Source organism: Macrobrachium nipponense, chromosome 48, assembly GCF_015104395.2.
Source record: "Macrobrachium nipponense isolate FS-2020 chromosome 48, ASM1510439v2, whole genome shotgun sequence".
Taxonomy (NCBI): domain Eukaryota; kingdom Metazoa; phylum Arthropoda; class Malacostraca; order Decapoda; family Palaemonidae; genus Macrobrachium; species Macrobrachium nipponense.
The window spans coordinates 18,975,953-19,003,635 of NC_087223.1; the positions used below are offsets into that span (position 1 = coordinate 18,975,953).

Below are 27,683 nucleotides of genomic sequence, written 5' to 3' on the forward strand. Positions count from 1 at the left end.
GGGAGGCGCTTCTCTTTCCAAGAATTTCTTCACTGTTGGGCCGAAACAGATTTGCCAACTCAATGAACAAAAGTCTCGTTACCCAGGCTTTCGCATTAGCCCTCCACATCACTGGAAGCTTCTCCTTAAGCACTTTGTGGGCCTTGAAGGCTGGAGGAGTCTCTGAATGATACACAAGTAGGGGCTTCACCTTGCAATCCCCACTGGCGTTTGAACAAAGTGTGAGAGTAAGCCTGTCTTTCATAGGCTTATGCCCGGGTAGCTTCTTCTCTTCCTGCGTGATGTACGTCCGACGAGGCTTATTTTTTTTCCAAAAAAAAAGGCCAGTCTCATCACAGTTGAAGACTTGCTGAGAACTGTAGCCTTCGTTGAGAGTCATCTCATCGAACGTCTTAATAAAGGCAATGAACCACCGTCTTGTATTAATTCTGGAGAAAACCACCCTGCATCCTCAAAAAGTTGCGTGAATTTATTTAGAGAAGGAGGTGCAATCAGTTAAAGTTATGGAAAAGATTTCGTTTTAAAGACGCTAGAAAGAAAGTACTAGAACTTCAAAATAAGGACCGGGGGAGTTGCATTTTCATCAGTAATAAGACAGCCGCAGTCCAGTGTACAAGTGCCAAGTACTCATGCAGTGCAACAGCACCATCCGCTGCAGTCACAAAGTCGAACCAGGCTGAGACAACACCATGTGGAGAGGAGCATGGTGGTGATAAACCTAAAGCAGGATGTTCTTTAAATAATCAAAATAGCACATCACTCCAGCAACCAAAGCCACAGGTTCTTAAATCATGTACAGCAGAGATACCTATAGGAATGCAGTTGAATACATCCAATGGAACTCGGCCCAAATCAGATCACAGGAAAAGAGAGAGAACATCAGAAAAAAGAAAAGATAAAGATGAAAATGAAAGTAATGAACTTTCCTTGCAGAAATCCATTTTTATTCAGAGCAATATCCCCACGTTAAAACGTGTAAAAGATAATAATTAATTATCAATCGTAATGGATCGCAGGCTTTCAATTTTGCAGTGGAACTGTCAGGGGATGCAAGCCAAATATGAATCTCTACAATTTTAATCAAAGAAAACCTACCAGTATGCATTGCCCTGCAAGAGACTATGCTTGACAAAAAAATCATATGTCCTAAAGAATACATTTTTTATCATTCTGATTATGATGAGCAAGTAGGGATTCATGGTGGAAGTGCTAAGTTAATTAGGCGAGATACAGCTCACAAAAAATATCCACTGCAAACAGACTTACAAGTAGTTGCTGTTCAGATTTTTCTGGAAAAGAAATATACCATATGTTCACTGTATTTACCTCTGACTTTAAAATTAGAGGAATTAATAAATCAGCTTCCAAGGCCTTTTCTTATTATTGGTGATTTTAATGGAAGACACCCCATGAGGGGTGATGTAATAATCCAATCCTAGAGGAAACAATATTAATAATTTTATTGAAGACCAAGAGCTTGCAATCCTTAATTCTGGAGAACCAACACATTTTCATATTCAAACTGGGACCTTTTCTGTGATTAGGAAGTGATCATTTTCTAATCTTAATTAATGTAGTAGGTGAAATTGCTACACCAAGATCACCTCGTTGGATTCTGGATAAAGCCAACTGGACATTATTCAAAACCCTAACTTTTTTAGAAATGGATGTTGAGGATTTCCAGTCCCTGGATGATGCCCTGGATTTCCTTTGTAAACTGATTATTGATGCTGCCCAGAAGGCAATTCCTCGTACAACTGGAAAATTTAAAAGAAAGCCAGTTCCTTGGTGGAACCTTCAATGTCAAATAGCTTGTAAAGCATTGTGAGCAGCGTTTTATGCGCAATTCCAGAAATAAATGTTCTTATTATTTAATCTTATTTAAGAAGGCACGAGCCAGATTTCGATACCAAGTAAAATAAGCCAAACGTCAATCATGGGTAGATTTTATCTCAAAAATTAATTGGAAAACCCCTTTACCTGAAGTCAGAATAAAATAAAAAAAATTAGTGGCAAATATGTACCAACACCTCCACAACTGTTATTAGTAAATGGAAACATGGTTGCCAATCCAGAGGATGTTACTGAGGTTTTTGCTGACCATTTTGCCAATGTTTCATCTAAAAACCCAAGCTCACCTACCATTAGTAAGGTGAGCTTGGGTATTCAAAAGGAAAATAAATAAAATTCTCGACTTTACACCCATGCGGAGCGAATTATATAACCAGCCATTTACCTTTCAGGAATTTTTATCTGCCTTGTCATCATGTAATGAATCTGCTCCTGGTGCAGATGACATAACCTATTCAATGATAAAAAATTTGCCACATGGAACACAAAAGTTTTTGCTCAGTATCATTAATAGAATATGGAAAGAAAATGCATTTCCAGTTTTGTGGAACATAGCTATATTACTAGCTTTTTTGAAGCTACAGAAAGATGGTACTACTCCATCTAGTTATCGTCCTATTGCTCTAACATCATGCATATGTAAGTTGATGGAAAAAATTGTCAATGTGTGACATATGGATCTTAGAAAAGAAGGGCCTTATAACTCCAGCCCAGTGTGGCTTTTGTCAAATGCGTTCTTGTACTGACATCTTAGTGCGTCTAGAAAATTCATATGCGAGGCTTTCATCTCCAGAAAACATCATGTATCAGTTTTCTTTGACCTGGAGAAAGCTTATGATACAACCTGGAGATATGGTATTTTGAAGACACTCCATGATTATGAATTCCGAGGAGAATTACATTATTCATCCAAGCTTTCCTAAAAAATCGAAGGTTCAAGGTTAAAGTTGGAAACTCATTTTCATCTCTTTACAGCCAAGAAGAAGGAGTTCCACAGGGAATTGTCCTTAGTATGCACTGTGCACTGTTAGCTTTGTGCATTAACGGCATTGCTTCTGTGATCCCTAAAGATATAATGTTTTCCTTATTTGTTGATGACCTCTCTCTATCATTTGCAGCCTCACGAATGGCAGTGGCTGAGAGAAAAATGCAGCTGGCTATTAACCTCTTACGCGACTGGACGTATTCTACTTCGACATTTTTTGTCTCCCGTGTGCCGACTGGACGTATTTTACATCGACTTACAAAAGTTTTTTTTAAAATTCTTCGCGGAAAATACTTATAGACCTACCAGCCTAAACTTTGAATCACGCGCCTTGGGGGATGCTGGGAGTTCAGGATCAAGGTTTTGTTTTGTTTACAATCGTTACGCAGGCGCGCAAGCGCAAATTTCTTTCTTGCAGCCGCACTAAAAAGTATTCTGTGACATAATCTCGGAAATTATTTCGTCACTTTGACATAATTTTGTGTACCATTGTAATTAGCCATTACATGAAGTATTATATATGAAAATGTGTGCAATTTTTATTTTTAGTAGAATACAACAATAAAATACTCATGATTGTAGATTTTTTCAGTTTTGAGATATTTTCATATAAATAACGATAATTGCCAAAATTTCAACCCCTTCGGTCAACTTTGACTACCGAAATGGTCGAAAACGCAATTGTAAGCTAAAACTCTTCTATTTTAGTAATATTCAATCATTTACCTTAATTTGCAACTAATTGGAAGTCTCTAGCACAATATTCCGATTTATGGTATGAATTTATGAAAAACTTTTTCCTTACGTCCGCAGGCGGTAACTCTTCCGCCAAAAAAATCATACATGCGATTGTTGGTAAAGTAATTTGCACATTTTAAAATTAGCCGTTATATAAAGTTTTATATATGAAATGTGCGCAATTTCATGCACAATACAACTAAAAACAACCCATGGTTGTAGCTTTTATCAGTTTTGAGATATTTTCATATAAATAACGATAATTGCCAAAATTTCAACCTTCGGTCAACTTTGACTCTACCGAAATGGTCGAAAAAACGCAATTGTAAGCTAAAACGCTTATATTGTGGTAATATTCAAGCATTTACCTTCATTTTCCAACAAATTTGGAAGTCTCTAGCAGAATATTTCGATTTATGGTGAATTTATGAAAAAAATAACATTTTCTTTACGTCCGCACGGTAACACTTCCGAAAAAATCATACGTGCGATTGTGGTAATGTTTGCACCATTTTAAATTAGCCGTTACATAAAGTTTTATATATGAAAATGTGCGCAATTTCATGTAGAATACAACAAAATAATTGAAGGTTGTAGCTTTTCTCATTTTTGAAATATTTGCATATAAATCACCATAAATGGAAAAAAAAAAACCACGTTCGGTCAACTTTGACTCTACCGCAAAATGGTACGAAAAACGCAAATTGTAAGCTAAGACTCTTACAGTCTACTAATATTCAGTCATTTATCTTCATCTGAAACAAATTCGAAGTCTCTAGCAAAATATTTAGATTTATGGTGAATTTAAAAAAAAAAACAAAAAAAAAAAAACTTTCCTTCCCTCTGCGCGCTGATTCTCCGCCACAAATCTCCGAAATGCGTATGTCCCATTCTCGGAATATTTGCTCAGTTTCATATTAGGCATTTCATAGAGTTTTATATATGAAAATGTGGGCAATTTCATGTAGAATAAAACGAAAAATATTTGAAGGTTGTAGCTTTTCTTATTTCCGAAATAATTGCATATAAAAAAATATATATAGTAAAAAAATTCGATCATTTCGGTCAACTTTAAACTCGTCAGATATGGTCAAAAACTGCAGTTGTAAGCTAATACTCTTACAGTATTAGCTTACAACTAGTAAGTATTCAATCATTTGTCTTCATTTTGAAAGAAATTGGAAGTCTCTAGGACAATATTTAGATTTATGGTGAATTTTTGCAAAAAAATATTTGTTTACGTCTGCGCGTTACGAATTCATGCATTATTTTGTGATAATATTTTCTTTTGTGTTTGCTTATATCGTTTTTACAATGTGTTATATACCAAAATGATCGCTATAGTGGTACATTACAACGGAAAAAAAAGTAACTTGTTACCTTTAACCGTTTTGCGACAGCGCGATTTAGAATACAATTATATATGGAAATTTCGTTTTTGCACTATCATTATATCGCATTATTTATATATGATAATGATAATTTTTTCATTTTTCTGATGTTTGCGTACTAAACTTTCAGGCAATGACAAAAAAAGGAGCCAAAAATGACTCTTCAATCTTGAAAACTAAGCGCGCTGTGATTTTTTTGAAAAAAAATATTTTTTACGCTTCCACGCTCACTCTGAAACACCTCCGGCACACGGGAGACCAATTTTTTTTTACCGCTTCGGCGTAAGATGGTTAACAAAATTGTGGAATGGGTAGAAAAAAGGGGTTTTAAGTTCTTCTACATCGAAACTATTGCTGTACATTTCTGCCGCATTAAAAGTATACACCTGATCCTGACCTCTACATACATGATCAGAGAATATACATGTAAGGAAGAGACACGTTTTTTTAGATTACTATTCGACAAAAGAATGACTTGGGTACCTCGCCTAAAAGAACTGAAAGTCAGGTGTATGCAAGTCTGAATGTTTTAGAGTGCTTTCCATACATCATGGGGAGCAGATAGGAATCACCTAATGATCCTCTACAAAGCCATAGTGGCATCAAAATTAGCATTAGGGTTGTGAGATATACTCTTCAGCCTCGAAATCAAACTAAATATTTTAGATTCGATACATAATGCAGGAATAAGGATTGCGAGTGGTGCCTTTAAATCGTCTCCAATCCCAAGCCTTTTGGTAGATTCAGGGGAACTGCCTCTGGATTCATGTCGTCAGATATCACTTGTTCGATACTGGCATAGAATCCAGAGGATTTCCTGACTCCGTAACTTGCCAAGCAGTTTTTAATGATAAATATTTTAGCCTTTATGAACATAATCCGCATTATCCTAAACCTTTTGGATACAGAGTTTTAAAAATTTTAGAAGATTACTCTATTCCAAAGGTCAAAGTCTGGCCATTTAAGTATTCTGTTGTGCCCCCTTGGAAGCTTCCTTCTGTGGAGCACTGCAGGTTCTTCACTGGTAGCAAGGAAGAAATGAGTGCCAAGATGCTGCGCATCTCCTTTTTAGAGCATTTTGCGGACCATGATGGTTCAGTCATAGTTTTTACAGATGGATCCAAGTCTGACGCAGGCGTTGGCTATGTAGTTGTATTTCCCAATTTTAATAAGAGTGGAAGGCTACTAGATCAGGCATTCATTTTTACAGCAGTGTTATGCAATCCTAAGTGGCCTTGAAGAGATTGCTTGTCATTCTGGAGAACAATTTGTTTTATGTTGCAATTCACTGAGTGTCTTGCAAGCTATTGGTCATTTTAATTCACTCCAGCCTATTGTTTTGAAATTTTAGAGTGGCTTCAGTTGCTTAAGATTAGTGGTAGGAAAGTATCTTTCTGTTGTCCCCTGCACATGTCGATGTGGCAGGAAACGAAGTAGCAGACTCACTAGCCAAAACAGCTGTCAGCCAAAGTAACATAGCTAGGTGTGCACTCCCTACAAATGATATGTATCCAGTCATTAAATCAGCGTTCCTTGATTCCTGGAAATTTGCATGGGAGCTAGAAAACCAAAAAATGAAAGAAATAGCTACCACCATCTTTCCTTGGAAGTATTCATCAATGAGTAGGCAAAGGGAAGTAATACTCTGTCGGCTTAGAATAGGCCATACAAAAATGACACATGGCTTTCTGATGAGTGGGGATCATCAGCCTTATTGTGACGACTGCTTGGTACCATTGACAGTCAGACACCTAATAGTTGAGTGCCCCAGTCTTTCAGATGAGAGAGAGAGATAATTTCCTCCACATTACAGGGGAACTGAAGATGGTTTTTCCCTTACCAAGATTTAGGGACAGATTTTATTGAAAGCACCCTGTTTAATTTTATTAATGCCATTGGTTTAATTTTGTAAGTTATAGGTTTTACGATTATTAATTTTTTTTTTTTAACATGGGGATTTTCCTTTCTTAAATATGCATTATATATTCCATTGTAGTGGCGTCAGTAACCATTAGCAGTTGTGATGCCAGATAATCTTTAATAAATCAATCAATCAATATTATTTATGGTAATGCTAATGTTAGTTTTCTGCAATATTTGAAAAGTATTTTGGGAAGACGAATGCTTCTTATCCATAATTAGTTTTGTTATTCGGTGGGTCCCTTATACATTCATGATAAGCAAAAATTAATGGAAATAAGACCTAAATATTTTATAAAGTATTTTTATTTGCAATTCCAGGGAACATAAAACCAATGAAATTTGTACCGCCTCAAGACCCAGAAGTAGACTCGACTCAGCCGGACGACGTCAGTCCTGACGGTTCGGCTAAGGGAGCCAACGAGTCCCAGGACTCCGAGCAAAGTATAGATTCGGAGGAAGACTCCAAGTCATCGTCTAGTGATCAGTCTCGCTCCTCAAGCGAAGAAAAGAAAAAACGGAGGAAAAGATCACGCAAAGAAAGGAGGCGAAGAGACGGCAGGAAAAGAAGTAGCAGATCGGAGAGTAGGGAGAGAGATGATAGGAAGGAACATAAGAAGAAGAAAAAACGGAAAGTTAGCAGGAGCATGAGTAGGAGTTCAGAGGAGTACAGTAGGTACCGGAGTCATAGCAGAAGTAGAGAGAGTTCAAGAAAAAAGAAAGAAGTCAGTCGAAGTCCTAGCGAGAGGAGCGTACACAGACGATACAGTCGTGATCGGTCCAGGTCTAAAGGCAGAAACCGATCTAAAGAGAGAACTCGGACGAGAGATCGGTCCAGAGACAGACACAGAAGTAGATCTAGGGGTAGGAAAAGCAGTACTCGAGATAGAAAGAGGTACAGAGACAGAAGTAATGATAGCCGGTCTGGCTACAGACACAGTAGCAGTCGTTCACATAAAGAGCGCCGTCGAAGTTATAGGGATGGGAGTGAAGAGAGTAGATCAGGAAGGAGTAGTAGGCGATACTCACAGTCGTATAGTAAGAGCAGAAGCCGAAGCAGGAGTAGGGGTTATTCAAAGAAGAAAGATCGTTATCAGTCTAGGTCGAAGTCAAGATCACGTACACCCAAAAGGTCAAAGAGGCGTCGTCGATCACACTCAAGAAGTTCCTCGATATCTCTCCCAAAGAAGTCGAGGAGGAGGTCGCGGTCGTCGTCGTAGGCAAGTGAAGATCCTTATCATGAGTGCTGTGGTAAGACTGTCTCAAGGTAAGTTTTGATCGTGATTGAACGTTTCTCCTTTCAGGTCATCTAGCAGCTGACGTCTTGGCCTTTGAAGCATCCCCAAGGCCTGGCGGAAATCCCAGTGCTGTACAGATACTGTTTTGTAAGAATGGAGAACACATTCTTAACTCTTTGGAGTCTCTAAGATATTAACTGAATGCTTCAGTGACATGAAATAAAAGTGATGTTGAAAGATCTCAATTCAATTGCATTCATGGAAGGGTTCTGTCCCTTATGATGCTTCTTGTTACCCCAGCAGAAAGTGCTCAAAATTGCTGGTACGTTGCATGAAGAAAAAAAAAACAACGAAAATGGTTTTGGTAAGGAAGTGAAAATGTGTTGTCATAGTAAATGTTTCCAGAGAGTATTCAGAAGCAATGTCCATAGATTGTGACAATATCAAATTCTTTGTCACTACTGGTCTGCCTTCTGGTAACATTTTTTTTCATATTTGAGTTTTTCATTAGGAAAACTGTGCAAGGCAGCACTATATGACAAACTTTCATAGCAAAGGGATTGTTTCACAAAGTAGTTAATTTGAAGACTAGGGAAGGTTTGAACCAGTCATAGAATGAGTGCAAAATGTAGACAACAAGAACAAATTCCTTAGGAAGACTTAAACATGCAATGTGCTGATACTCTAGGTCAGTCATGCTTATACGTAAAGTAGTTTTATTTTTAGAGGATTTTTCTTAATTTTATATATATTGACTTTCTGTGAAGGAAAATTTTTTCCAGGAGTTTCACAAACAGGAAGGCCGCAGTGGTTTGGTTGGATGATTTTCAGTATTTTCTATTAAAACTAGTGAAATTGAAGGTAGAATCTCGGTTGGATTAGTGTTACACGAGTTGTACCTTTGGTGCTAATTTAGGAATAATTGAATGTCTTCAGAAACTAAGTGTAAAGTGAAGCTAAAATTGTGGTATGTTTCTGTGTGACAAAGTGTTTTCACCTTGATGATGATCATTTCTGCTTTCTGTCTGGTGTCGTATGTGTAGTGTAGTCATTTTTTTTCTCTGTCATGTTTGTAATATTTTTTGTCCCTTTTTAGCTTTCAGTACAAGCACTACTTTGGTTTTCATAAAGTCTTGTAGGCTTTTATCACTTTTGTGACAACCTTGCCGTTGTGGAATAAGGAGCTGCTGTGAAAACAGTAGTGATTAAAAAAAAGTGAAAAAGAATCTTTTTGCATACACCAGTATGAAGCATCTATAGATAGTGGTAATGACTTCCGTGTTACAAAGAACTCTGAAGAGGCTTTGATTTCTGATTATCATGTTCTAAACTGTTCTTGGTCTTCTGCTACAAATTATCATTTCAAAGACCAGTTTCTCACTTCACTAGGGCTGTCATCTTAAGTGATATACATTTATAAAACTATCATATAGTCATCGTAAATGCAAAATGCCTAAAAAATATGATTTAATTTTGGAATGGAGAATTCTTTTCCAACCTCTTAAAAGTCAGTTGCAATAAAAATTATTCTCTGCAATTAGGTGAAATTGGAATTCATTGTCAGATATTTACTAGGTATTGTTGTCGGTGCACTGTAGGTATTGTGTAAGGTTCTTTGCAATGTCCCTTTGGCCCCGAGCTGCAACCCCTATAGTTTCTTTTCCTTTACCTCCATTCATATTCTCCTTCTTCCATCATACTTTCCACCCTCTCCTAACCTTTTTGGCACAAATTTTATATTCTATTCCATTTATTAGGCCAGTACTAGATCCAATAACCACAGTATGTGGATTAGTATGTACTTAGTAAATCAGAAGCTGTTCTAATCCCCAAAGAGGTGGTTTTGTCTTACTTTACAATGTAGTAGTAAAGATGCTATGGACGATAGTAAATGTCTTAATGAATAGGCATCAGACATGAATAGCAAAAAGTCACTCCTGGCAAATACCGACTTGGAATATACACTGGCTAAGCATCTCTTCCCCAAGTATTGTTAACAGGGCAAACTTCCATTTACCTCGGCTGTCAAGATCTGGCTCCCTGTTGATCTGTCCTAAATTTTCCACTTAGCATACATTAACCTTAGTTTTCATTAACTATTGGTTAGTCTTATTTCAGGTTTGTTTTGGTGTAATTTTGCTGCCGAAGCCTGTTGGCTTTTGGAAAACATACTGCATATGCTGTGTTGTCTTACATTTATCTTGTATTTTGGTACAGCATCGCTTGAAACGTGAAAGAACTCAAGATACACGTTCATTTTTTCATTTGCAATCCCTGTCTGTCTCCCCCATTTTTTTTTTTTTTCTCTCCCCCCCCCCCCACATACATCCTATATTAGATATGCTGTACATAACTGGAAGTAAGGATGTGCCTTGTGCCTGCCTATTTTCCTGTCATGTAATGGTTTTTTTATTTGTGTGTATTTAGGCAATCTCATAATTTTACATTTCTGGATGTCAACTAGTTCCCTTATCAGTGCGTAGGAAATCATTTTTTTTTTTACCGAATTTGTTATACCGTATGTTATAAAATGGTGGCACTCCATTTCATATTTTGTGTGTGAGGAGATATGTTTTCCTTTTACTTCCATTTTCAAACAAAAACTCATTTAATCGTAACTATTTACTTAGTCCCCCAGCTAGTCAGTGGTCTGGTTACTCTAGTACTTCAGTGCGATATCTAATTATGATTCTAGGGTGTATTTTGAATATGACAAACAAGTGACATTCAATTCATATATTATGATCTCCATTTTCATTTGTTGTTAGTTCTAGCTTATTGGCATTACGTACTCCCTAGTATTGCACTTGTTTAAATGTCTTTGTCTTATCAGAAGTTATGGACAACTATGAACTCTGTAGCTCATTTTAGGCTATTACATAATTCACAATTACTCAAGTAGGTTGTTCTTGGCATAATGAGAGAGAACATTTGAAAGAAAGGCAGTGTTTTACGTTCTCTAAAGACATCTTCTATTTTAGGCAGGTGTAGTAATACAGTATGTACCATAAACATGGCACCCTAACAGTTTTAGGAATCGATGGTAGATCTTTGTAAGGAGCAGGGCCCATTACGTAACTGCCAGTGTATAGAAGGCCATTTCTAAATGTTTTATTATCAGTTATCATATCAGTTGAGGACATTTCAGATTAGTTAACAATGCTAGTTTACCACCTTCTATACCTCAGAGAGAAATTAAACTCAATTCTAAGCTGTCATAGAAGCCATATAGGCTGTCAGTGTTGAAGGACTCTTTCATTTGAAAGCTAGGCATTGATTGACCATGATTTTTCACCATGCAATTTCTTAGTATTGTTTCACATACCATTACACATATGAAAATGCGTTTGATGCAGTGCTCAAGACTTTATGCACCAGTATTGCCTTAAAATGAATGATTGTCTCTCTTAACTACATTTTTTATATCTGTGTCCCTCAGATAGAGGTGGTGTTCGTATGGGTGTTAGTTCCCCACAACTATCCAGGTCTTTTCTGTTAGTGTTAGTTTGTAAATTGAATTGCTTTTTTAAAAAAAATAAGAGTACTACGATATCTGTCAGCTCCTTAGTAGAGATGTGTATAAGTTACAATTTAGAAATTATTTGGTTAAAATTTGGTGGTTCTAAGAATACTATAATACTAGGATGTGTTGAATGTAGATGAGATATCAGTTTCAGAACATGTCTTGAAAATGAGTTAGGGATTTGAAATTTAATGAGGGTTAGTTAATACATTTACATACGATCCAAGAATGTCTGTTAGACTTGGGGATAATATTGTCGAAAGTTGGAGACTACTTCTATTTAGTCAATCATTATTTTAATGTGACCAAGTAAGTCATGTTAAGTAATTAATTGGTGTCATTTAGTATTGCTTATGTACTATAAACTACACACAAGATCATTTAGGTTTCGTCATTTCCACAGAGGCAGATTCTTTTGGCATTATTGAGTAATGTGCAAAACTGTGCACCACAATGCTAATGTTCAGACCTGTGTAGAAGATTCTGGATGATGTTCCTTGTGTCATTCCATCTGTCAGATAGTTTATAGTCTTTTTCAGTGCTAGTCGGTATAGTTTGTGATAGGGAAAGTTATATGACCACCTGTTCCTGTTCATAGATTTAACATTTGACTGTTTAATAGGCATTGCTTTTCAGTTTTATGTTCCATAAAAACAACTTGACAGCAGTGTAATTTCCCTCTTTATCTTGAGGTAAAAGGTTGGCATATTATTACCTTTAGGTAAAAGGTTGCTGGAGTTTTATTTCTTTTTACCTTGCTTCAGTTAGTAAGATTATTCAGTGGCTAATGAAATGCTTTTTCAGATGGGGCTTTAGATGGCTAAACATTGCTGGTACTCATTACATCGATAACTGGGTCGTTTGATTATTTCTTGCATTCCTTGAGTTTAGAATGAGAATATTATAATATTTTCTGTTGAGTATTCTGTTTTAATTGTATATATTTTAGAATTTTATCATGTACATAGGTCTTTGTGACTGTGATAAGATACACCCAATTTCTTAATGGGTGTATTTTTGCTGAAGTTACATTAAAAAAAAACTGTAGTGTTAAATTGGGCCTTTTGGGAAGAGCCTCGTTTATCTGTATTCTGTCTTTCTCTTTCAGCCTCTGCATTACGCACTGCCCAACATTTGGAGCCGCTACCCTTAGTTGCAGTCTGACTGTAGATTATCCAAAGATAGGTCATATATGTAAAGTATTAAAATTTGCAGTGTAAGTCTTTGGTTTCTTCCGACATCTTATTTCAGGTTCAAAACTGTACAGTTTTCTTTGGAATATGAATTTTTTTTTTCAAGTCATTTGAAAGTACAGATCTTTTGCAAAAAAAAAAAAAAAAAATCCTCCCGATTGTATAGCATCTTTCTCACTCAGAAGTTGCCTCGTGTTCCAGAGATTTGTATTTCTTCACTTTCAGGTTTTATCTCAGATTTGCTCATGTAGTGTAGAGTAAAGAGATGGAGACTTGACGTGTGTTGCATCATTTAACCTTTGTGGACTGGCTTTGGGTTGAGAGAGGTTTGTATATCCATGTATTTTGGTCTTAATGTTGCAATATCGTGCTGTTTACGTTTTCATCCCTAATTGCAACCTGGAGTTGCACTAGACTGTTGAAGTGTGTTGCACATTTCAGTTTTGTTTTGACCACGGTCTAGACGTTTTCCTGGCCATGAGATTGGCATGATCATTGAAATAATGGCAAATTATTTAGTTATATATGTTATATAAATGATCAGCCATTGCCCCCATCTAGTGGGAGGACTCGGCCAATTCATTAAAAATAAAATTACTGGGAGGCTAGGCGTAAAACAGACAAATTGTAATTTGCTATAAAAACCTAATAGTATACTTGGAATTATGACAAGGTGTAAATAATAACTAATCAAAAAAAACAAAATTTGATTGCATCCTACTGAGAAGGCCTTTCAAGAATTTAAGCTGCCTTGCACACAAGAAAAGCAAAGGAGAGCTAATAAAACCGAAACACATAGACAAACTAAATTATTTGACTAACTAAAGTTTGGGATGCCCATTGTTACTTCATTCCCAGGCTACTTAATCTTGGCAGATCTCTGGTTGCTCTTGCAAAGAAACTAGTCTCTCCAGTAACGTGCATCCTACTTGTGGGAGATGTCCCCACCACATCAGCCTCAGCTGGTGCTCTTTGACATCTGCTTTCCTTGTCCACTTCTCGTTCCTTTTATCGGGACATCCTTGGTTTATGGCTCGCTGATCAGTGCCAGTGGAACTGATAATGCACCATCTCCCTGTAAGCAACTACCCAGGTAGGCTGTGTAGACTACATACTTGCCTGGGAAAGGATCCTTCTCATACTTCTGGGATCTGATAGAAGCAGAAGGTCCCATTCCATCAGAACCTGTGTAATCAGAATTGTGGTGACACACGAGCTCCGGCCCTGTCAGCAGAGGCGAGAGAGATGTGAGAATAAGCTCCAATTGGCTATGTGCCAAAAATTTTATAATCTAATCTAATCTAACAAGCTCAAAGTTTTAGATAAGTCTCCGGAGTTGAATAAATTTACTCAGTGGTCTGGTTATTAAATTTTAATAATTTACGTAGCCTCCCCTTCCTGGTGAAGAAAGCATCTGGAGACCAGTCATGGAATTCTCTGTTGAAACTCCCTCAGACATTGTTTCATGGTAGAAACAGCATGGTCCATGTTGGATTCTGTCAGAGGGTGACTGGTGAATTTGAAGGGTGTGTACTTTCAAGTGCCTGTTTATTACTCCCCTGAAGAGTGCTAACAGTTCATCTGCAACATGGCTGCTTACCAGTCCAAAGCTCTGTGCTTCAGATTGCTAACAGCCCCTTGAGTGTTTACCTTCGGCTGCTCGTTCCCATTCCCGAGTTATATCCTCGTTGCACACTGGACGACCAGGTAGTTCTGGTGTCCTTAGAATCGCAGTTGCTCCAGAACAGACACAGCCTTTCCTCATTTTGCCATGACTGGGAGTTCATGACAAATTGGGAGAAGTTGAATCTTACAGTGGCTGCAGACTTGTTCAATTAGTACCCACAGAAAAGGTGCTATGAAATAAAATTCTTCAAGGAAGTTCTTTATTAGGTAAATATTAAATGATAATGTTAAGAATCATTACAACATTACAAAACCCATAAACTTGAGTTAAAGAGGGATATTTTTTTTTGTTGTTGATATCGACAAAATCGAAATAAAACTCAAAATATTCACTTCTTGGAGGGAGACCCCTGAGAAACAAGAACTTAGTGGTTATTAAAATCTAGTCATTACAATATTAGTACTTTGGCTTAACATTTGGCTGCACATTGCATAAATAAGCTGAGCATATTTGTTTTCCATCCATAAGATACATCAGGTGTGCATTTTACATCCACGTTTCAATTTTGAAAAAGATTCCAAAATTTAAGTTCAATTTTACAAAATTCAAATGGCAAACCATCAACTCAGTACATCAGATTAAGGAGTCCTCAACTCAATCAGCAGCTGTTTGGATTTGTATTAATTACTACAACCAGCTATATTCAAACATTGTTAAAGTAAAAAGAGAGAAACTTTAACAATTATTGCACATAGAATTAGCAGGCCAAAACAATCTGCAAATAATTAGGTGAAGACCTTGCCAAGAACTGCTCTTCTTAATTCCTGTTTGGATTTGTTACAAAATATTACCAAGAACTTTAACGAAAGAAAACCCCATTGGGGGAAACTATATGCTTAAGTGCATTGAATATAAAACAAAAGAGTTCCCCAATATGCCTACAGTAAGTGCAATGACCATAAAACTAAGAGGAGTCATATAAAATTGCCATTCCATGAGGGTTCAAGGTGTCTTTGAGATTAAAGGAGTCCCAAATATATATAGAATATGACCAGCTGAAGTTTCTTATGACTGAACAGCCATTTAGATGAGTACTAGCATGTTGCTAACATTTAGAAAAGTTTTTACTGACAGCCACACTAAACTATCCATCTTTTCTGGACCCCTAAACTCTGCAACCTGGCCTTGGATGTAACATCTCAAAGAGTATATGATCATTCATCTTCATACTATGTGCTTTTAGCAGATATCAGTATATTGTAAAGCACCAGTAAAGAGTAAGACAATTGAAGACTGAACCAGAGAACTGGAGATTCAGAGAAGTTCCTTCTCCTACTGGTCTTCACTTCTCTGCTTTCCAAAATCCATCTTAACTCCTATTTTCCTCTTCACTGGTGCTGTACAGTCCAGTGTCATCTGATAAAAGTTGTCGATGGGGACCTTCCGTGTACCTGTCAATGCTGAAGCTATCTTACCTGTCTGAGACTAGACTTTTGCTGCTGACTGAAATTAGGACAGTTATTACTGATGAATTTAACCATGTAGAGTTCATGATTAAATATTTTGAAATTAAAAATAAATTTTACTTTCACAGTACTAATACTAATTCACAATGCTAACAAATAATTTTTACCATATGAAATTTTCAGAATAAATTTTCAAAGAACATGATAAAAAAAATTCCTATTATTTAAAACAAACATCACAACTGCACTCTGAAGTAACTTAGGATAACAAAAACTTCTTATTCACTCTAAAAGGAGTTTCTGATAACAAAATGGTATTTGTAGTAGCAATTGGTTTTGCACATGTCCCGAAACATCTTAAAATGGTTTAAGAAGTTCCTACATTTGTGTGTTACTTATGTTACAATTGCACAAAAGCACAGTTCAGTCCTTTGCTGAGTTTGTTTTGCAAAGTACATCTACTGATAATTAATAAATATGAGACTTAAAGAAAGTATAGGTTTTAAAAGTACTCCCAGACTGATGATGTATTTAACGAAAAAGTACAAAATTTAAAACACCATAAGTGTCTGTAAGTAATAATTACTGTACATTAGTAACCTCAATGCCCAAACAATATTTTCCTGTAAACTTACATAGCAAAATACTGTAATATAACCTTGCTTTTAATTATAACTTAATGTTAACAAGTTTTAATGTTATAACTGCACTAAAGTCCAGCCAACTTCAATTGACCAATATCATACTAATGATGTGTTAACCAAACCACCTGGACAAACTTAATACTTTTTTTTCTCTACAGAACAAAACCCAATTTTGTCAGACAAATTTATGCTGGCATTGTGAGCATTAAAAATTAAAGCTGCTGTTGCAAGAACAAAGGCAATGTATGTTAGCACCACTGTCTGTTGAAGAAACACAAAATAATTTTAACACCTGAAAATTGATAAACAAATGGTACTGTAAAAATAAAAATAAAAACTGGAGGAGCACACACCTCTTTTAGAGACCGATTACAGTAAACATATTTTTCACTCACAGCAACAGAAAACCATTTTAATGCTTTCAATTTTCTGGACTTCAGTGCATTTTCCTTAAATTTCTATAAATAATAGCACTTCTACACTTGCAAGTCATCAATGAGTACAACTAACCTTTCATTTCAAGGTGTCTATTCAAGAGAGTAAAATGGATGCACAAAGTGGCAAGAGATAAAATCCTAACTGAAGTTTTCTATTGTGATGATGATGTGCAAACTATGATGTTTAAATATCATTTGCCAATATATTAAACATTCTAATTACTTCTGGTTTTGTTTGGTTTTGTGGTCAGCGCAGAACCAAACCTGATAAGTACTCTGGAATCCAATATACTCTTTCCTAAAAATATCACCGAACGTGATGACAACAGCAAATAAATTTCCTTGACAATTTTATGCTATCTTCATCGCCAATCCACCTTCCGTCATGTATAAAAATAATGTCGTTATAAAATTTAGCAAACTCAGCTACTATACATGGTAATTAACGTACAATATGCTATGGACCTAAATGACAGTGAATGAAGGTTAAAAAGTAAAACTTCAATTCGTGCCACATCACAAACAATCTTATAAACCTCTCGAAAGCAAATGTTTATACCACTGAATTTAATGGTACATTTATCAAAAGTAAACTCTTTATTGTCAATTCTCAAAAAGTACTCTTGACAGGGGTCCTCGCTATTTGTCACCAATACTGTGTAGAATGCCATCATGAAGTGCCACCCCTAGGTCGTCTGGGATTATTTCAAGCAAGTAGTAGCATTAGTTTTTAGTTTAAATCTACAGAGAAGGTCCTCTCGGTTACATTTCTAATAGAAGTTGAACTGGTATGTCCTTGTTTTCTCTACAACACGGCTGACTCATGATTTTTCCGGTGTGTCTGCCAAAGAGAATTTGGATGGCAAGACCCACAACATAATGAGCCATCAAATAACATCTGGCTCACAGTTAAAGAAGACCAAAATAGGTGCCATCTAAAGGGCTGCCTTAGACTTCCTCATTATGGGACAGATTACGTCGTATAGGTGCAGGAAAAGAAATCCTGATCAAGCTCAAAAAATTATTTTAAAACATTTTCTCTGCAATATGAGAGAAAGACTCGACATATATTGAAGTACTTTGATTCTTGAACTAAATGGGCGCAGAAAAACATCCAATGCACCGAAAGAAGAAAACATTTATTTCCTTATGTCTAATTAAGGATTAATCTCTTAACCTATGTAAGACACTGAAGGACGTGATGGAAGGAGGAACTGTACAGTAACAAACAAGTTATTCAAAATTCCAGCAGACAGTCTTGGCACACTTAGTTTCTCCTGCCATTGAGATTGATTGATTTATAGGGTTTAGGTATAATGCCAAGCACTGGGGCAACTGAGGCCATTCAGCACAAAACAGCATCATGAATTTTATGCCAGAGAAATAGGCTAATGAACAACAGCTCCTGAATTAAATTCCTCAAATACACATAATAAAGAACAGGAACAGTCACCAACCTTTCAATTTGAATGTCGATGAGAGAAAGCTTCTTTAGCCCCTGTCCATCATTAAATGTGAAATTCAAGTCAAGTCATTAGTTGCCATAAAAGATGGTATGCATTCATTTTCATGCTACCTTTGTGACCTTACAATGTCAAAAGGTAGCATATGGAAATTAATTGTATGTATACATAAAAGGGAATTTGGTGGTTACTGCATCAATATCCCCTCCACAAAATTAATTTACCATGAGGACGGAAAAACAAGCCTACAGTTAAAACATTCTGAAAGCAGCATGCAGAATCTCCTTCAAAGCCTTGTACTTAAAAAGAAAGCTGAAGGTTTTTACATGGTAATTGTGCAAAAAAGAAAAACAAGTTGAGAATAACTCTCTCGTGTCCTATAACTTAGTCCTCTACAATCTACTTTGTTACCACTATTATAAGCTCAAAGTCTTTAGCTATCAAGCAGTAACCGATATAATATTTTTAGAAGTCTGTGAGCCTCTAGTGGATGGGATTTCCTACAAAGAAGTTTCTGTCCTTGCGCTGTACATGAATGCACAATTCAGCTAGTAAAACCCAGTAAGTTTAACTATCTTAACAAATAACAGAAAAATAAATAACTAAAAAGTCTGAAATTGAAAGAAAACTAGCTTTTCAATCTTGTAACCCATGAGGTTACACCTCCAATTCATATGGATCATTTGACCACAAATGCATTTGAAAAACTAGACGACAACTGGACTTTTAACGTCTTGAAAGCGCTGGGTAGACATAATACCAAGACCAGTTGATTTTTTATATATTGTCAACCTTAAATCTTTTCATATTATTAAATACAATATTTCTATGGGTCAATTAAATTCAATCAAGTGGTTACAACCTTCTGTCTCAGGATATAATGTTGCCACCAAGCAGAGAAAACAAGATCAAATCAGGTTTTCTAAATTAAAACTAAAATCAGTATTTTAAAAACTGAGCCACTTTCACCCCGATAAACAAAAGCTTCTCGAGTATGTAGAGTATGTAATTCCAAAATATCACGAGAATGCCTCATTTTCCCAAACTGGAACTTGTCTCCTTTATAGTAGTACTTGTTCTCATGACTCAAAAGTACCTGTCCAAATTCTAAAAAGAAAAGAGTAAAAATAAGAGTGAGTTTTGCCCAACTGCAAAGCACATCAGTCCCACCTCTTGATGTGTGGAAGAAAATATAATTGGGGAGAGTATAAATAAGAAGGGAATTTCACATTTTAACAGCAAAGGAACCCTATAAAAAGGCTATGGCACTGAATGGTTTTTGATGAGTATCTTGCACTAAATCCATCTAACCTAAAAGATGGAATGTCACAGAAATTAGGAAAATGGCGATTGAAAGCATTCCAAAATTCGATAACAGGAAGTGGTCACTAAACTACGCAAGGATGACTTTTCCAAAGAAAATATGACGAGAGGGACTCGTTCCTAACACCTCTCTGTAAAGAAAGGTAAAACAAAACGAGGCCTCATTCCCAGAGGGACAATTTCTGACGATGCTCTTTACTGGGAAGAATAAATAGCTTCCTGTATTTGTATTCACTTGGGTGTGACAACTTATTCGACCGTTCAAAAAAGGTTGATGATTAACTCTTAACAAACAATGAAGACCCCTGCAAATGTATACTTTCTGAAATAATGATATAACTGAAAAAAGAAAAATCACTAGTTTTTGTTTATAATAACTATTAACTAAAAATTCCATCTACAGAGTAACCTTGGAATTGTTAAAAGAAATAAGAAAATTAAAAGATATTACTAGAGGTACAATAAAACTTGGATGAATTCCAACTCCTACCTCCCAGCAATTACTAATGAGTGGTCTAACTAACAAATTTAATAAACGTGAGATAGAGCAAATACGATTAATGATCACAAAGGCAAATTCCTTTTAAGATATTCTGTGGAATACACAGCACATACGTCCGAAGCTATTCTAGACCGAGAATTTTTCATAGGCATTGGTGCGTACGCTCGAACAGAAGAACAAACTTGTGAAAATAGTAAAAGAAGCTTTTACACGATGCCTACGGGTGGTGAGTATAACACTAAGGCACTCTAGTGAGCATATGCCTACGTCTACCACAAATATTGCAGAAAAAGTTCATAGCTACAAAGAGTGGTGTAGTTTTTGTATTCAATTCTGTTCCAAGTCTTCACTTTTGCATTCTCTTCTAATCTAGATCTTAATATTGCACTAAATATTATACCGACAAAGAAGGGGAGTATATTTAATGTGCATGTGTGAGAAACAGCCTGAATATAATAAACGCTTCTCATAAAAGATGTGTATATTTCAGATTTGAAGAATGTAAAGTGTAATCTCACGTCAATCAGTTACCTATACCACTTGTCAGCTGAAGCATTTCCTAACTGTTATGTTCTTTTGTAAGTTCATCAACTGCCAACACAGTTTCTTCAAGCATATGGAGCCTCTATCTGCAAAAAAATAAAAATAAATAATTCTTCTAAATTATACAAAACTTACAGTGTTATTATTAAGATGTGATTTTGATAATGGAAACAGTTTCCTAACTAAATGACATTGCAGTCAGTTCCGCATAGGTTTGGAATGAATGTAACAACCATTTTTAGATAAACTTGCAACGTCTACAGCACTTGCATATTAGATCTGCAACATATGAGTTAAATCTTCAAAAGTCTTTATGAAACTTAACATCTGAAAATTCAACCACATATAATGACTGTAATGAACGGTTCAAAGAAATACTAAATTCGTTATAAGACATCAGCATCAGCAAAATCAACTGAGAACAAGGCCCACAGCACAAAACATGGATGTTAATACAACTTTAATATAAAATTCCTACATTTATATAAGTAGTACTAATAGGCACCAGAATTTGAGAGAGTATGATAAACATAGCAGTAGCAGTCAGGCTTAGTTCTACAATAATGTATTTCAAAATACTGATCAACGGGAGGATCAAGCTAAATATTTTACCACCTTTGCGATCAAGTAGATCCAGGAATATCTTCTCCAAACTTGTCAAAGTGGGCTGCCCGCTTAGCTTCTCGTAACGACTGGAATAAAGGTGTCCATTAGCATGACTTTTAAGAATTTACACATTTAGTCATCTCAACATATCACTAAGATTGATCCAGATTAGTATTATGCATCTTATATATATTTATGGTTAATGGCAATGGCCTACCATTTTACTAAGTCACCAAACAGGTAACTCCCACTAAAACTAAAATGATCACACAAAAAAAAAATATTAAGCAATCCAATAAACATCGTCAAATTTAATTTTATACATACTGTAGCATTCTAGACTTTTCTAGGACTGCCTGAAGGAACAGTTCTTACTAAAAAGTGAAAACAGTTAAAATGCACAAGGAACATAATAGGGGGTAATAGTCTGTAAGAATATACAAGTTTAGAATCGAACTAAATACTCACATCATGGTGAATGTAAGACTCACAGGCATAACACCAAACAGAAAGATCTGCAAAACTCAGCACCATGAAGTGTTCTTCCGAGACACCATGCATCAGCATGTGCTCGTTGACGAACCGCCCACAGAGGACCTACAACATGAGTATTTTATTAACAAACTATAACTGTTCAACATGCCAGATTATTGAGAAGTTATGTGTTTATGAAAGTTTTATTTAAACGAAAATCACTTTTAAGTTCTGAACAATACTGGTCATAGCAATGGTTTCATTTCTGTTTATGATGGAAATATAACTTGGCTCATCTTTTGATGATTTCCTGTTTGTCATATCTATCTTGATAAGAAATTTATAATATATATGTAGATCATAATGAAAATCCCAAAAGCTGCATAAAATGCTTCAAGAACACATTCAAGAAGCATAACTGCCAACCAAAATTCTGCAATACGCCAAACAATTTGGAGAACATCCTGGTAATATATTTAGTAAAAATCTATTTACAGAGTGTGATACTTACATTTACAACCAAACTGGTGCATATTTGAGTAACAATACTTTTCAAATACGTACTATACCCACCTTATAACAGGTTAAACACACCCAGTTCTCTGAGCGGTCATGGCATTCATCGCAGGGAGCGTCTGTTTTTAAACCAGCACTCGGTACGTCTTTGATTTGCTCGAGGTGAGGGCACCATGTTTTTGGTACAACTGCATACATTTGCTGTAATAAAATACTATAGTAATACATATTCAACACAAGCGAAGGTTTTACGCTTAATTATGGATGGATAGAATTACACAATGGCTTTAAAACACTTTGTTATCTACCCTCTAGCATAGAAATCTAAATGTAGGTTAGATTTTATGAAAGCAAAGTTAAATCACTTCAAATAAAGAGAGCAATTAGACTGCCTTTCCAACACTAACTTACTGATATCAATCATCCATAATTGTTTTTCATAATCCACCTAAAACAAGACAACAGAGGAATATGTTGTAATGCCTTTAATCAGAATTTCATAATTTTATTATGCAAAAGTAAATTTCAATCTACCTCCCCAAACTTGAGGTTCTACATTGGAACTAAAATTTTCTCAACTTTCACTTTCAGTTGCTGATAAAAATGATAAATAATGAAACAAATATGTAATCTATTACAGGCTACATGAAGTACTATAGTTTGATAGATAGTTAAATCCTAAGAATGGGATTTAAAAGGAAAGTCTTCAGTTAGCCTAGGAGGCATTCATTATGGAGGAAGACAATAAATGCTCTCATTTTTAATAACATTAGCTACGTTATAAAATTCATATGAACGGAGGTATAGTACGTAATAGGAATGAAAGGAGGAACAGCTATGGTTCGAAGGGAAGTTACAAATACCTTTATTATGGCATAAAAAAAGTTTATGATGAATGCCATTCTCTCACCTCTGCTCCAGGAACCTCAGTGAGTAAGAAAGTATTGACACCATCTTCCTGTTGACCTGACGTGCCCCCTACTGCACCTTCTAGGTCATTTTCCGTGCTCTCGCCAGCATTTCCCTCGGATGCACGCGAAGATGAAGGTTCCCCCTTCATTTCGATGTTATTTTCAGAGTTCAAAGGGGATTTCTCTGCTTTATCAACTTTGTCTTCTAGCGTAACTCCACAAAGATTGGCAGACAATTCATCAACTGATGATGTTACGGCATCTGAAATAAATAAAAAATATCTTTAGGGAAAATGTATGGAAAATTTTAGTTTTTCAAAAGGTATCTGAAATTTCAAGGACATAAATGATTCTCTCCCAAATCAAAACCTAACTTTACAGATAATTTTCAGGTGATCAAAAATAAAACACAAAAGACACAATTCCAATTATTCTATGGCAACAATCAGTGTTTAATATAGCAACAGAAAAGGCTCCTCTCTGGCAAAGTCAAGGCAAACCCTTGATTAGGTTAGGTTAAGGTCGGGTCAGGTTAGGACATATTTTCTGCCAATTTTTAGCAATAAACATACTGGTATGATATTACTTTGACCCATTAAAGCATTTTGGAACAGAAAATACCATATTCTTAATGTTTGTTCCATTAGCAAATGAGGACTTTCAGAGATAGTGGACCAGGCCACTGTATCCTACAATTTGGTGGACCGTTGTAGGAAAATGGACTTTTTTGTTGGGGGGAAAGCAACAAAAAACACACAAAATACAATAACCTCTGAGTTTTCATCTACATTAAGGTGAATTTACAGAATATTTTCAAACTAATGCCATGCGCTGGGGTAAGGACCAGATACCGATACCGCAGGTTAGGTTAGGATAGGTAATTCTGATGCATTACGTCATTTGCTGAATAAAAAAAACGGTATTTCTATGTAAGCATTCCGTATCGTTCGTCCCCGCGAATATGAAAGCCACCAGGAGATAGGGCGTCAAATGTATTTCCGCCGTATTTAGTACGAGGCCTTGGTGGTTAATTACAGTCATCCAAATAAATATTACTTAAAATCCTTGTTCAGGAGGTAAAACTGCATAGTAAAACCACAACTGCCTTAGTCTAGACTGCCGTGGAATAGAAATATAGGCTAGAGCTACCAAAAAAAACTATAGTTGGTTCACCTAAGGTAGATTCTTGGGTGAGCCCTATGCCTGCGAGACGTTTGTTTGGCGGCCGCTGTTTGGCTGGGAGCTGCCTAGCTCCCGGTACCACCCAATAAGCGGTCACGATATACAATATGACGGACCTGATACTAATTTAGGTTAGCCTAGGTTAATTCTGGTGCAGTAAATCATTTGCTGAATAATAAATAAAAAATTAGTAACGCTGTAATAAAAACGTATCAAAATATAATAAAATTAATAAAATAATATATATCTATCTGTATGTCCAAAATACTGTGCTAAAGAACTGGCCTCATTGGGGTTCAATATGCCTAATCCTACGCTGTTCTGGCTATGTGATAATTGTCGTCAATTTAATGTCAATTTAATGCCATTAAATAAATGATAACGAAATACAGGCAATGAATACATCTTAAATTACCGTAAGACGTAACTATAGAATAAATAGCATACGCTGTTTTATTAAAGTAAAAAATTAATTCAACTTTTACCCTATTTTCCACTATATCTACGCTATTTTCGACTATATTTAACTCGAAATTGATAAAATAACCATCTTACAAATTAAATTTACCACAATATTAACAAAATACTGAGTATAAATTGTAAGATAGAGGCAAAACCTGTTGCGAATTAGGATTTACCAATGACAGTAATGGAGTCGTGTTAGTAGTAGTATTCGAAGGTTGTTACCTTTGTAGCAGCTCATTCTTGCCTTCGTTTACCGTAATATTGGTCTCTTTCTCTCTCTCTCTTTTTCTCTTGGTTGCACAATTCCTTAATATTCTATCACCGAGTTTGTTTGCTAATTGCTTAAATTAGTAATTAATATATATACACATATAATTAATATCTGTGTGATAATTATTTACAGAGCTTCTGGTCTTCTGATGTTTTGTTATTTTTTTCAATTGTACTGTGTTTTCTTTCTATTTTGTGAACGTTAACTGCATCGCAGGCTTTTCAATACGGTTGCTAGCTTAGAAATATAATAATTAATTTTCTGGACTAACAGAATAATATCTTTCTTGTTTAAGAATTTAACATTTATACTTATAGCATTATTTCTTTCCCCCTAAATCTCACCTGAACGTTTTTATAGTAAATGTCCTTTTGTTTTGGGACTAGTAGTTTGTAGGTCTTCCTATTTACTTTTCTCCCAACACTTTAAAAACTCAACTATTCTTTTCCACATGTTCTCTCTACCATAAAAATAATGGCAATTCTCTTTATCATCCGTCAAAAATGTTTAAGTTGTTGTCGAACTACTATTTTCTCTTTCAACCTTCACAACTTTACATTCATCACTGAGCAATTTACAACTTTCATTCGCATTTTCTGACATTCATAGACTGCATTTCATTCCAGTAAAGGAAATCTTCTGAAAACCCTGTTATTATCAATTACAGCAGAGTACAATTCTTTCTGGTTTCCATTTACCTTTGAAATCGCACTTTCACTAACATCTCTCTAAAATTTTACTTTTAAAAATTAAGAGTTATGAATAAAAATTACCCCTTCTGCAAGCTATTTAACACACCTTAGGATCCAGTTGTGAGGGTGATGGGTCACTATAGGCTCTCATTCCCTAACTTGCATCTACATCCGATCTGTGACTAACTTCTCCCCTTATTCTAGCCATGCAAACTTTAAATATACTTGGAAACAAATCCTTTTCTGAAAACTATCCCATGTACAACTTCTTACAAAACATTCATTTTCATGACTACTATATTAAGGACAGCGATTGAGAACCTTGATGAAAATGAAGAGTCAAAATGGAAAATTAGATACTCACTGTCAGCTGCCTTGTCTCCTTTGGATGTCCTACGACCGCTTTCCGAAGCAGGCGAAGAGGGGCTGTGAGAATTTCCAGGGGATAGACCCAAAGTGTTCTGAAATTGAGACAGATGTAAGATGAATTACCAACTATTTTGTAAAGTTACCTATTCACAGGAATGAGAAATACTTACATTGGTACATAACTTAGTTCCACTAGTTTAATGAGGCCACTGAAGTCCATTTCTAAACGTTCGTATGGCTTCCCCAATGGATCTGATCTTGAATGAGTGGTAGAAATTGGCACAGGATGAAATTAAGGAACAACTACTATGTAGTACAAGGAAAAAGACAAATGGCAATTGATTGAAAATAAAACGTAGAAAACAACACTATGCACTCGGAGCCAAAAGGACACTGCAAATAAGACCTTTAGTGCTGACCACAGCTGTTGCATAAGATAAACATAAAATCCTTTCGAAAGAAGAAAGGTCACTGCAACATTCACAAAGTACTGAAGAGTTCAAGAACTGCCCTTAAAGAGGTCTCCATTACTTTTGAATCCCACTCCATATCCATGTGACATAAACAGAGTTAACTTTAGTCTCAACAATTATATATATAAATAAAATAGAGGAAAACTTTGGAATACAAATGCTCATTCTCCTAAATCATTCAAACAGATCTTACAGCAAGATACAAATACATTGCATACACTCAACAATCAGAACATATCAACCCTATTCTTTAAGATGGAAACACCTAATACCAATTAGGCTAGCAACACTATATAATACATAAAAGACTTGAAAACTCTCAACTTACCTTCAGGTCTAAAGACGGCCAAAACTTCTTGTGCGCAGAGATGACATTACTCAAAGATTCTACAGCACTCTCGGATGGAGCGAGCCCCTCAGGAAGAGATGGAATGGGGTCGCCAAGCAAAGCTTTGGCACACATAGTCATGCAGTAGCTGATTGTGTTAAGATTGTAGCCTCCCTCCAAAGCAATGACAACTTTGCCCTCGGCCAATTGCATGAGAAGCTTCGTCATGTGACCGTAACACTCGGGTGTTACTTGGCAACCTGTCCCAAAGAAACTTCCTAATTACACAATGAAAGAAGCGAACTGTGTGCATTGTTGTTAAGCAACTTGATCACTTTACAAATAAAGAAATGATGTACCACAGTTAAAGACCAAACCCATGAGGCAGGGGTATGAACAATGGTAAAAGTCTTCAAGAATCGAAATTCAGATCTAGTTTTTACTATGCCAATCAAGTGTAATCTTTATGCACAAGAGCACAAGAAGGTAAAACAATGTCATAACCACAATTTCTTGGTACAGAATTACTTTGGCATTAAGAGAACTTGGGAC

The 27,683-nt window shown here is 35.9% G+C and overlaps 2 protein-coding genes across 11 annotated transcripts in view; one reads left to right on the forward strand and one right to left on the reverse strand.

The window, feature by feature from the left end:
* LOC135205072 (arginine/serine-rich protein PNISR-like) overlaps positions 1-13,116 on the forward strand; it is a 73,346-nt gene extending 60,230 nt beyond the window's left edge. For both annotated transcript variants that reach the window (XM_064235358.1, XM_064235359.1), the window contains exons 11-12: positions 7,207-8,152; positions 12,755-13,116. In XM_064235358.1, coding sequence (XP_064091428.1) covers positions 7,207-8,105 — 899 coding nt within the window. In that variant the 3' untranslated portion in view covers positions 8,106-8,152; positions 12,755-13,116. The remainder of the gene's footprint in view (positions 1-7,206; positions 8,153-12,754) is intronic.
* Positions 13,117-14,707: 1,591 nt separating this feature from the next.
* Positions 14,708-27,683, reverse strand: part of LOC135205071 (histone deacetylase 6-like) — a 167,190-nt gene continuing 154,214 nt past the window's right edge. For all 9 annotated transcript variants that reach the window (XM_064235349.1, XM_064235351.1, XM_064235350.1 and 6 more), the window contains 7 exons: positions 27,132-27,391; positions 26,326-26,422; positions 23,351-23,613; positions 22,498-22,641; positions 21,919-22,047; positions 21,460-21,536; positions 14,708-20,930 (listed from right to left, as the gene is read on the reverse strand). In XM_064235349.1, coding sequence (XP_064091419.1) covers positions 21,468-21,536; positions 21,919-22,047; positions 22,498-22,641; positions 23,351-23,613; positions 26,326-26,422; positions 27,132-27,391 — 962 coding nt within the window. In that variant the 3' untranslated portion in view covers positions 14,708-20,930; positions 21,460-21,467. The remainder of the gene's footprint in view (positions 20,931-21,459; positions 21,537-21,918; positions 22,048-22,497; positions 22,642-23,350; positions 23,614-26,325; positions 26,423-27,131; positions 27,392-27,683) is intronic.